This window comes from Schistocerca gregaria, chromosome X (assembly GCF_023897955.1).
Source record: "Schistocerca gregaria isolate iqSchGreg1 chromosome X, iqSchGreg1.2, whole genome shotgun sequence".
Classification (NCBI taxonomy): domain Eukaryota; kingdom Metazoa; phylum Arthropoda; class Insecta; order Orthoptera; family Acrididae; genus Schistocerca; species Schistocerca gregaria.
This window is the reverse complement of record NC_064931.1, coordinates 47,853,725-47,866,307: the sequence shown is the minus strand read 5'-3', so window position 1 is coordinate 47,866,307 and position 12,583 is coordinate 47,853,725. Positions and strand designations below refer to the sequence as shown.

General features: G+C 38.7%; 1 protein-coding gene across 1 annotated transcript in view; it reads left to right on the top strand.

Moving 5' to 3' along the window:
- Positions 1-10,773, top strand: part of LOC126299486 (ADP-ribosylation factor-like protein 8B-A) — a 51,507-nt gene extending 40,734 nt beyond the window's left edge. Inside the window, exon 4 of the mRNA XM_049991425.1 lies at positions 5,876-10,773. Within this exon, the coding sequence (XP_049847382.1) occupies positions 5,876-5,996 (121 nt within the window). The 3' untranslated portion in view covers positions 5,997-10,773. The remainder of the gene's footprint in view (positions 1-5,875) is intronic.
- The last annotated feature ends 1,810 nt before the right edge of the window (positions 10,774-12,583 follow it).

Below are 12,583 nucleotides of genomic sequence, written 5' to 3'. Positions count from 1 at the left end.
TCCCGACATGGCTCCTGGACCGGATCGGATACATAACCAAATGCTCCAACAATTACGGCCACCATCGTATACAGACCCTCTTCAACAGTCTGTGGAGTGATGGAGTCTTTCCTACGCTGTGGCAGGAAAGCATTGTTGTTCCGGTTTTGAAGCCAGGGAAGCCACCTCTTCAGTTGGATAGCTACTGTCCAATTAGCCTCACCAACACCCTCTGCAAGCTCCTTGAACAAGTGAGTCGGTGGCGGTTTTTGATCCTTGAATCCCGCAACCTTTTCTCATCGACTCAGTGGTTTTCGCTGTGGCCGCTCTACGGTGCATAACTTCGTCCACCTGGAGTCTATCTGGTCGACTTTTGCCCATAAGCAACACCTCCTTGCAGTCTTCTTTGATCTGCATAAAGCCCGTGACACCAGCTGGCACTACCACAGCCTCACCACCCTTCACGAATGGGGCCTTTGTGGTGCTCCGCCAGTTTTTATCTGTAACTTCCTTTCTTGTCGCTCTTTTTGGGTTCAAGTTGGCTCCTCCTACGGCACTTCCCATTGGCAAGAAAATTGGGTTCCACAGGGTTCCGTCCTGAGCGCCCCTCTTTTTGTCTCGAAATTTGGTAGAAAATCCGAAGAAATTCTGGTTGTATGTAAAGTACACAAGCGGCAAAACGCAGTCAATACCTTCGCTGCGCAGTGCCGATAGTACTGTTACCAACGACTGTGCCGCTAAAGCGGAGTTATTGAACGCAGTTTTCTGAAATTCCTTCACCAGGGAAGACAAATGGCATATTCCAGAACTTGTAACACGAACAGCTGCTAGCATGAGTTTCTTAGAAGTAGATACCTTAGGGGTTGCGAAGCAACTCAAATTGCTTGATACGGGCAAGTCTTCAGATCCAGATTGTATACCGATTAGGTTCCTTTCAGATTACGCTGATACAATAGCTCCCTACTTAGCACTCATATAAAAACCGCTCACTCACCGATAGATCTGTACCTACAGATTGGAAAATAGTGCAGGTCGCACCAGTGATTAAAAAGAGTAGTATCAGTAATCCATCGAACTACAGACCTGTATCATTGACGTCGGTTTGCAGTAGGGTTTTGGAGCATATACTGTATTCAAACATTATGAATCACCTCGAAGGGAACGATCTGTTGATACGTAATCAGCATGGCTTCAGAAAACATCGCTCTTGTGCAACGCAGCTAGCTGTTTATTCGCATGAAGTAATGGCCGCTATCGACAGGGGATCTCGAGTTGATTCCGTATTTCTAGATTTCCGGAAAGCTTTTGACACCGTTCCTCACAAGCGACTTCTAATCAAGCTGCGGGCCTATGGGGTATCGTCTCAGTTGTGCGACTGGATTCGTGATTTCCTGTCACGAAGGTCGTAGGTTGTCGTAATAGACGGCAAATCATCGAGTAAAACTGAAGTGATATCAGGTGTTCCCCAGGGAAGCGTCCTGGGACCTCTGCTGTTCCTGATCTATATAAATGACCTGGGTGACAATCTGAGCAGTTCTCTTAGGTTGTTCGCAGATGATGCTGTAATTTACCGTCTAGCAAGGTCATCCGAAGACCAGTATCAGTTGCAAAGTGATTTAGAAAAGATTGTTGTACGGTGTAGCAGGTGGCAGTTGACGCTAAATAACGAAAAGTGTGAGGTGACCCACATGAGTTCCAAAAGAAATCCGTTGGAATTCAATTACTCGATAAATAGTACAATTCTCAAGGCTGTCAATTCAACTAAGTACCTGGGTGTAAAAATTACGAACAACTTCAGTTGGAAAGACCACATAGATAATATTGTGGGGAAGGCTAGCCAAAGGTTGCGTTTCATTGGCAGGACACTTAGAAGATGCAACAAGACCACTAAAGAGACAGCTTACACAACACTCGTTCATCCTCTGTTAGAATATTGTTGTGCGGTGTGGTATCCTTACCTGGTGGGATTGATGGAGGACATCGAAAGGGTGCAAAAAAGGGCAGCTCGTTTGTATTATCACGTAATAGGGGAGAGAGCGTGGCAGATATGATATGCGAGTTGTTTTGTCACGGCGAGATCTATTTACGAAATTTCAGTCACCAACTTTCTCTTCCAAATGCAAAAATATTTTGTTGAGCCCAACCTACATAGGTAGGAATGATCATCAAAATAAAATAAGAGAAATCAAAGCTCGTTTTTCCCGTGCGTTGTTCGGGGGTGGAATGGTAGGCAGATAGTATGATTGTGGTTGGATGAACCCTCTGCCAAGCACTTAAATGTGAATTGCAGAGTAATCATGTAGCTGTAGATGTAGCCATTAATGGTCTGGTGAAAGCTGTTGGACCGACAGTGGCTCCCTTCTTGTATACCGACGATTTTTGTATCTATGTCACTTCCTCCGTAATAGGTGCTGCAGAACGCCATCTACAGGGGGCAATCTGCCGGGCGCACTCGTTGGCTCTCCCCCATGGCTTTCAGTTTTCGGCGGCCAAGTCGTGTGTCGTGCATTTCTGCTGTCGCCTTACAGTCCAACCCCATCCAGACCTGTTGCTCGATGGCCAGCCGTTTGAAGTAGTGGACACCCATCGCTTCTTGGGTCTAGTCTTCAATGCCTGGTTGACATGGCTCCCTCATCTTCACCAGCTGAAGAGGATGTGCTGGTCCCATCTCAATGTTCACAGGTGTCTGTGCAGTACCACCTGGGGGTGCAGATTGCTCTGTTCTGTGATTCTGTCAAGCATTAGTACAGTCTCGTTTAGACTATGGAAGTCCTGTCTATGGTTCTGCGTCGCCTTCGACATTGCAGATACTAGACCCCATCCACCACTGTGGGGTCTGAGTTGCGACTGGTGCCTTCTGGACTAACCCTGTACTTAGCCCTGTCACAGAGGTGGGGATTCCACCACTGCGAGTTTCGCGCGAGCTGATATCTTACGCGCTCCGCATTCCGTGCACCCCAAAGCACCCAAATTACGGTCTCCTTTATCCAGACACGGAGATCACCCTGCCACAGCAGCGGCAACGATGTGGGCTTACCATGGCTGTCCGAAATTCAGTTGCTCTTTCCCAAGCTCAGCAATTCCCTTTACCGCCTGCTTTCTCCGCACGTACCCCTCCATGGTGCATCTCTTGGCCGCAGCTCTGTCTTGATCTCTCAATCGATTCAAAGGATTCTGTCCCTCTGTTGGCTCTTCACCGCCAGTTCTCCTGTCTCCTCAGTTCCTTTCTGGGTTCAGAAGTCATCTATACTGATGGCTCCATGGTTGCTGGCCGCACCGGTTTTGCTTACACCTATGCGCGACACACGGAACTTCGTTCCTTGCCAGATGGCTTTAGTGTTTTTACTGCAGAATTGGTAGCCATCTTGCCCGCACTGGGCCATATCCACTCCTGCTCAGGACTACCCTTCACTATCTGTAGTGACTCATTGAGTGGTTTGCACGCTATCGGTCAGTGCTTCTCTCACCACCCATTGGTCATCGCTATCCAGGACTCCCTTTCTCTTCTTGCTCAACGTGGATGCTTGGTGGTTTTCATTTGGACCCCAGCCCATGTTGGGATTCCTGGCAATGAATTTGTTGATCAACTGGCTAAATTAGCTACTACCAGGCCATCTCTTGCTATTGGCATTCTGGAAATAGACCTTCGCTCGGCATTATGTTGTCAGGTTTTGGGCCTTTGGGATGCAGAATGGCACACTCTTTCTTTGCCGAACAAGCTCAGGGTGATTAAGGATTCTACAACTCCGTGGCAGTCCTCCTTGCGGGCCTCTCATAAGGCCTCTGTCATCCTATGCCGGCTCCGCATCAGCCGTACTTGGCTGGCTCGCAGTCATCTCCTCTGTCGTGAGGACCTCCCTCTCTGTCGTTGTGGATCAGTGTTGACTGTGGCTCACATCTTATTGGACTGCCCCAACTTGGCCACACTGTGATGGACTTTTAGCTTTCCAGGCTCACTACCCCTGGTGTTGGCTGACACTAACACAGCGACAGATCTTGTTTTACGTTTTATTCGTGATGGGGATTTTTATCGCTTTATTTAAGGGAGGAATCGTCCACCTTATTGGTGAGTGGAGGGGATGGCAGGCCCTCTTGCTCCCCCATTCGCCCCAACTGGATTGGCTTCAACTGGGAGTGGTGGTTCACCTTGGCCCTCTCTCTTCCCACTCCTTTCCTTATGGGGTCTGTTATGTCTTGGGCGTCTCTCTTGTCTCCTGCGCTTCTTCCTTCACACCCCTGTCATTAGTCACTTTCTTTCCCTCACCTCTTCTTCTGTCCTTTTCCTTCATTACATGTCAATAGTTTATCATTTTATGGACATTTTAGTTCCCTCTTCTAATATGGGATTTTATCAGCTTTAGTTAATCCAAGGTTGCAGGGGCTGATACCCGTGTACTTTGGTCCTTCCTCCACCCAACCACATCGTGCCCAATATAATGTGCAACATAGTCTAAACATTTTATTTTTTGCACACCTGATTCATGATAAATACATTTTGTAGCAACACTGTTCATTAAAATATGCCCAAAGTTATTTGTAGTTGAGACTGTAGTCACTATTTTATGTTTCCTAAATACTGATGCTAATCTTGTACTAATTTTTCTGTAGTATGTTAAACAAATGTATTTACTGTAGCTGTCTTATGGTCTATTGCTAGTACCAGGTCTTAAATCTTATTGGTTTTTTGTTCCAATTTTTCTACAAATTTTATTTACATAATATGGAGGATATTCATTCACTTTGGCTATGTATTTACTGGTATCTAACTCTATTTTTTGCTCTGCATGTGAGAGTGGGACCTTGCATAGGCAATTAATAGCAAAATTGAAAAATTTCCTGAAGATCCCAGAACTATGTTTCCTATTTTCACTCCAGATATTCAAATCTAAAAAATTTATGGAAACATTAGTTTCAACTTCACATGTAAACTTGATTTTATCATGTAAATCATTGAACTTGATGACGATTTCATTAACAACATTGGTTCAAATGGCTCTGAGCACTATGGGACTTAACTGCTGTGGTCATCAGTCCCCTAGAACATAGAACTACTTAAACCTAACTAACCTAAGGACATCACACACATCCATGCCCGAGGCACGATTCAAACCTGCGACCGTAGTGGTCACGCAGTTCCAGAGCCTAGAACCGCATGGCCACTCTCGCCGGCATTAACAACATTATTGTTACCTTTGGCTAACAATAGCTTATTGCCAACATATCTGAAGTAACATACTATCTTTTTTGTTAAACTGGGATTTTCAGTGAAAAACTTATTTTCAATATAACTGATAAAAATATTGGCCAGCACACCAGAAATGTAGCTTCCCATGCTAAGTCCGTCATTTTGGAGGTATGCTTTCATCATTAAATTTAAAACAGTTATACTTCAGGATTAGCTACAACATACTGATAAACTCTTTATTTCTTGCCCAGAAAACGTGTTCTCATCACTTACATCCATCCCAATAATTTTAATGCTGCTATTAAAAGTGCAGTTTGGATTTGAAACTGATTGCCGAATTCGTTTAACTTTTTGAAGTGTACTACAGTTGCTATCCACAACTGTTCCTATGGAATAAACCTTGGTTATTCTAGGATTCAGTACAAATGATGCATGGTATGTGACATTTAATAAGTTATACAAATTATCTGTAAAGGATGACCAAAGACCATCAAGCCAATTAGCTGTACAGGAGTGTGTCAATTGAAGTATCCCTTTGTTCCATTACCGAAGTACAGCTTTGCAGTGTTACCATAATTTGAATAATTATACTTTTACCAAGTGAAGAAACGTTTGGGGCCCCACTTGAGTGAGTGGGAGATGTAGTAGTTTTTATAGCCACAATTTTTTTGCTACATTTTGTCATTTATTTGTAACTTCTCTGTTTTAAAGGAACTTGTCGGCGATCCAAGACCGTGAAATTTGCTGTTACTCAATATCTTGTAAGGAGAAAGACAACATTGATATAACTCTGCAGTGGCTGATTGCTCACTCGAAGTCAGGAATACGCTAGTGCCACTTGGTAAAAATTGGAGCAAGGTGACTGACACACAGAATGTTGCTACTAGTCGTTGTACACCCTCCTCCTCAGTGCCTGATTTGGCCATAAAATTGTTTATGTATATTTTATTGTGATTAAAGTTTATTAATCTGTGTTAAAGGCTGATTATAACTAATTAGTATTTTCCAAGAAATACTTGGGAAATTGGAATATTGTGCAACAAACTTGATAATGTTCTGTAATTTAACAAGTGTGTGTGTGTATATACACACACATTTTGTGTAGAGTGATATAGATGCCTTTTTAAGAATTGAATTGTAAAATCATGGAGTGTAAATTTTGTCTTAGAGCAGCTTAGAAAATATCATTTTTGTTTTTCGTTTCCTTTAGAAACATTTGGTATGTGTGTTCTTCCTTCTCAAGAAGTAATTTAAGTCTCCAGTTAAGGGAATATTGAACAACAAAATGAAAATTGAGCTTGGCTTATTACTTTTTTGTCCATTTTGTTGGGCTGTTTTTCTGGATAAGGGGAGTTACACATGCAATTATTGTGCAGAAGCAGAAACTAGGTGTGGCTTAACTGATATGTTAATATTCATCCATATATAATTGGAACTGTGGTTCTGCCAGCAATTAGACATGGAATGGAATGTAATGTGGAATCTCAAATTAAAAGGAGTGGCATATCTCATATGGACAAGGTAAATAATCTATTACAGAGAATATTTGAGTTTTACAAAAATCCATTTATGCAAGCTTCATTGACTGACTGGGTATCCAACGCAGAAAATTAATAATGGAAACTCTCTAATGAATGCTCCTGTGTCAGAAGTGGCCTCTCCTCTAAATCCTAAATTTGTGGTGGCTACATTTGTTAAAACAGTGTGCAGATACCTTGTACTGATAATTTTGTTATGAAAACATATTGTATGCATTGTCTTCTAATTAACCAACATTAAAAGAATTCTTTCCAATATTATTAAAATATTTATATATAAAAACTGTCCTATTTTTTGCTGTCACATAATCATGCTCCACCCCCCCCCCCCCCCCCAGCCCCCAATTAAAGCTGAACCAATGGAGTGGGAGTTTGTTGGTTATCATTCCTTCAATATGAGACATCTTGTCACATTTTAATATTTTTTATTTTGTGTGACCACTCGTCTTGCTAAGTTGAAAGTTTTCATGATAGGTAAAGATTCTTTTCACTGCCATGGAATAGTCATCATCTTATCTTAGCTGTTGTGTGTTGTCAGCCTCGTGGAACAGCAATTAGAACATGTTAGATGGTTCAGACAGATGTCTAGAGTAATGTTGAGAGTATGGTGTAATGTAACAGACATATTGTTATTTCATCTTGTACATAATTCACTGGTGCAGAATCATCACTGTGTGTTTGCCAAACATCTCATTTGTGAAGCTGTAGCCCACAGGATGGCACACACTTTGTTCCAGTGTTAAAAGTATTCTTTTGCAGGGTAGGTACACAATGATGCTCTTAAAAAAAAAAAAAAAAAATTATATTTTTGTGAATCTTGAGTAACACAAAATTGAAATGCATGATAATGTCACATGAAGTCTTCAAGGCAAAGATATGGCTTCCAGAATCATAAGTAATATCACACATACTACTTTGATTTAAAAAAATGGATTGACTGATAAAATCACATTATGTTCCAGCATATTGTAACAAAATAAAGGTGTGTGGAAAACTAAAATTAGTTCGGCTGCTTTTATTCTGTATGTACATCAGATAAAGAATTGTTTTTAACAAGTGAATAGTAAACACCTGTACTTAATTCAGTAATGGAGCGGTAATTGTTAGAATGCAATGAACTAAGTGATTAATGTGCTGGAAACTTCTTCATGCCAGTGGTTAAAGTATTGGCTTCTCGGCATGCTTTAAAAGTCATGAAAAATACCACTAATCTCACATTCCTCAGTCTGTAGTTATGTTTTTCCTTCAGAACATAGTGCTCTACATAATTTGGAGCATCACTTAGTTTAATCTCGTAAGTTAGTTAGTTTAATACATAACTTGAGTGTTTCCATTTGTTGTTTGTTGGATTTGTCCAGAACTGCAAAATTTTGAAGGTCTCATACAGGATGGTGTATTCTTGTTTTGTTTATTCCCATCTGCTAAATTTTGTAGCTGCTGAATGTTGATTCCTGATCGGTTTCAGAACTATACAACTAAGGCAGTAAACACAGATATTCAGTTTTGTTAGAAAATAATGAATTGTTGTGGGGGGAGGGAATAAAAAATAGGACTGAAGATGTAAGATCTTCCTTAATTGAAGAATGAATAAAGAATTCGTGATTATGTATTCTTGTGTCACAGCATTTTTTTCACACTAAATCTTCAGTTTCCTTGACAACTAGAAATGAGAAAATACTGGAACATAATCATAGGAGAAGTATAGATTGATATGTGGTAGTAGGAAAGGTTGTTTCTGGAATAGAACAAAGGGAGGAAACTTCCTGATAGTTGAAGATTATGTTCCAGTCAAAGATCCAAACATTAACCCTTGCCCTCTCCCCCCTTCCCCCTTTTTTTTGTCATGTTTGCACTAGGTTAATCTTAGTCCACCACACAGTGTTAAATATGTTGGGAAGTTTCAGTATAGCATGCAGTCGACTGCAGATTCAGATGTAATCTAAGAGAAAAGGTTTATTTGTGAAATCATGTTAATTTAAAGGAGGAACAGCATTGTATGGCATACAGTAGGTAATAAAAGCATATTTATCTGGAAACAGACAGCAAGGAGGTTATTGATGTATTTAATTTCATCAAAAGTTGGAAAAGGAGGCTGGTTTGCAAAGGATATAGTGGGGAAATTATTAAAGTTTCACTTTGTAAGGAGTGTAATCAGCAATCTTGTCATGTGGAACTTTGTATGAACGTTTCAGATTAATTGTCTGCAGGCAGCTGTAGGAAACAAACAAAAAAGAGCTGATGCTGATGAATGGAACTTCATTAAGTGACCTAGGTATATTGGAATTGAAAAGTTTTAAATGATCATCAGATTGTGCAGAAATTCAGGAAGAGGTTGGCCTAATGTTGCTTGTGCTGAGAAATTTTTTCCACTATACTAAAATATGTGTAGAACTGCTGCCAGATCATCACGAATGAAACCATAATCATTATATGTTATTTGGCAACAATTGAAGTAGATATTTGTGAGTATTCCCAAATGGAGCTGTAAGAGTTGGAATATCGCTGTCACTGGTGGCAATCTGTCACTTGATATTTTGCTTCCAGTATAGGAACTGGTAAATTATTTGTATTTTTTTTACATTTCATTTTTTGTTTTTGAAACACAAACAAAAACTGTCTATTTGGCAAATACAGCAAAGTCTAGTTTGAAAGACTCATTTGTTGTCATCAGTATTCCATGTATCATTTACTTCATTCTCTATAGTGCATATGATTGATGAAAGTCCCAAATGGACTCTGAAACTTTTAATATTGTCCATGAAAGGAAATGAATACGATAAATTGATGGGTAAAACTTCTAAAGAATTATTGTGGATGTAACATTTGACATTATCACATATATAATCAGGATTGCTGCTTGAGGGAGAGGGTGTTGAAGTCAGTGCATTGTTTCCATTTGAAATGAATGTTAATCATACCCAAATGACTGAGTTACTGTGAGTATTTGTATGCCTGCTTTTTAATAGAGTTTCAACTTTTGTTTTACCTTCTGTTTTATCATATTGTTAAGTGTTTGTATGTGTTGACAATGTGTTACTATAACATCATCAGTGAAATATTTGGCTATTTTGTTGATGGCACATGACAACCAGAAATGTTTGTGTGGTAAATGAATATTTTCTTTGGTGATAGTATAGGTCATGTTTGTTATAATAATTAGTATGGATTTTGTTCTTGGAACTCGTGTTGTATTTCTGGTGCATGTGGAAGTGTGTGCATATTTATACACAAATATGGATTAAATTTGGAACCTAGTTATGTATTAAACATACGTGAGCTGTGTGTTTATGTAATTTCATCCACACTTATGCAATTTTACTGTAGTATGTAGGTATGTAGCTTTACTTTCCATTATTGTTGAGCTGATGAAAAGGCCTGACAGAATATAAATCTGAGAAGATACTTTGATCCTATTTTTATGTGATTATGTTTGGAGAGACTTAATTGTGTAAGTATATGCTTTAATCAACATATATTAGTCACTCCCTCTGGCTGGTACTGCTTTTGCAGATAATTTAGTTTAGCATTGTGGAAAACCTATGAAATACATTCTTACCAACATTTTACAGGTTGTTATATGTTCTGTAATTTTACAGTTATTTCATAGAAAAATACAAAGCACAAAATCAACTTAGATATGTATGCAGCAACTGTAATTATTTTGTTGACTTGTATAGATGTAATGAATAAAATTCTGCAACATTCTTATTCTGAGTGTAATTATTAATTTATCATTTCATGTATCAGTGAGCTTCAGTATCTGTACAGCACATAACTGTTAGTAAGAAGCAATAGATATTTTTTGGTAGTAGAACTAGCTTGAATAAAGTTTCTAATGTACCTTTTGTTGTGTCATATGTAGTCAAAGCCTTTCAGTGACTCTGTGAGGTGCTATGTTAATGGTGAAGTTTTACAGATCCTGTGCTAGCTTTTGCTCCAAAATACATCTGTCATCTGAAATGAAGATCTCATATTTTTTGATACTGATTAACATTGTTAAAAAAATTTCAACATTTTTAATTATGTAAAGACAGTATAAGACATTTGAGTTTAATAAACGGTTTCTCTGCACTCTTGTTTTATTGTAGTGGTATTTTGAATCCCCAATTTGTGTGTCGTACCTATATCAGTCTATAAGGGGGTTCCTTTCCAGTTATAATTTGCAGAACATATAGGGTTTGTTCATTTGACAACTATGAATGTGACCCATCTGTTATGCATATGAAACAGGTACTGGTACACATGTGAGTTAAATTCTGTATAATATCATTGTTCTGGATGTGCACTACATGTTCAAATGTAAGAAAAAATTCTTGTAGATGTTGCTTTTGCCATTTTGTGAGTGTTAACAATAGTTTAGAAGAAAGTTTTATTTGTTCTTGATCTTACTCTGGGTATTGTCAAATACACGACAATTTACAGGTAGAGAAGATTTTTATACATACTTAGATTACTGTTTAAGTGTGTTGCTGTCTGCTAAATACTACTAACGAGTGTTCTTCAAAAGATTTTCATACATAACAAATGTTTCATGGAAAATGTTTTATGTGAACATAGCATCCAAAACCTGTACCTTCAAAGTTACCCACATGGTAGAAGACTCAAAATGTAGTGTTTTGAGATAAGGAACCAATGATTGAAGATGTATATTTTAGGCCATAGGTTTGAATGAGCTGTGTACATGAGGCACATGTTCAAAAAATTTTGTGTCATTAAGCCATTTCTGTGAAATATTGTTGGTGACACAGCATTGAAAAAGGATACATGATCACCTGTGTTCTGTCTACAATAGAGTTTATCACTGTTCATGACTAGTTATTGAAGTACAAGTTATTGGAGCTTTTACTGAATGCATTTAACGTATGGCACTACAGGATGTAGCACCCCGAATGTTGAATAAGTAGAAAGATAAATAATAAATTTTGCTAAAGGCTTCATGCTAATTCTAAGAAATTTCTATGGATATTAACTTTGAGGAAATGAGTCACTCAAGACACAGAAAGCTGGCCAATGTTTTCAATGAAGAATTTGTTGTACAATAAGAGCTGAGACAGTGTTCAGTCATGTGGAATATAATTTTATCAATAATAACAGAGCAATTTGCCTGTGAAAGGTGCTTGTTAGGTATACTGTGTGGTATTGGCAGAGAAGCAATTGCACTCCCTATCATAAATAATGTATGCAAGCAGTGGGGTGCAGACCTCTTTTTGGTCAACAGATTACATTGTAATGCATGCAGTGAGGCTCTGTTTGTACAGTTACTGTTATTTTAAGTTGTTATAAAGTGAAAGTTGTGACAATAAGTTAGATCCTTACCTTTAGGTACTCATTCTAGAGGATCCCCTACCAACTGTGTAATTTTGGTCATAAAAGTTTAGCATTGCCTATAGTATGTTATTTATTTTCATTGAAGCATGATGAACGTGGGAAGGAAATTATTCATTCATGTTTGGTTTAATAATGAATGGGGACAGAGTTGTAGTAAACAATACTTAATGCTTTATAGCACTGTGGTAAGTTCTCTAGCAATAGTAATTTGTAAAATAGTAGTTCTAACAAGAGGTAGATGAAGCAGTTGCATTTGGTTTTTGTTGGGATGAAATCCGAAATTAATTTCAAATGGTTCTTATTGGGTTTGTTTGAATATCTAATAACAAAGACAAGGCAGTGTTGTAAATGGAGTTAATAATTTTATCATTGGAGGATTGTTGTCTCCTTGTCCATTTGACTGCTTCCACAAGAAATGCTGCTATGTATTTAGCATCACCTACTTCTTCGGAGAATTGTGCTGGAAAACCCCACCCCACTAATGTCCCGCTTATTTGTTTGATAAATGAAATGACTTGTTTAATGTTGAGTAACTTGTTCTGATATGTTCATA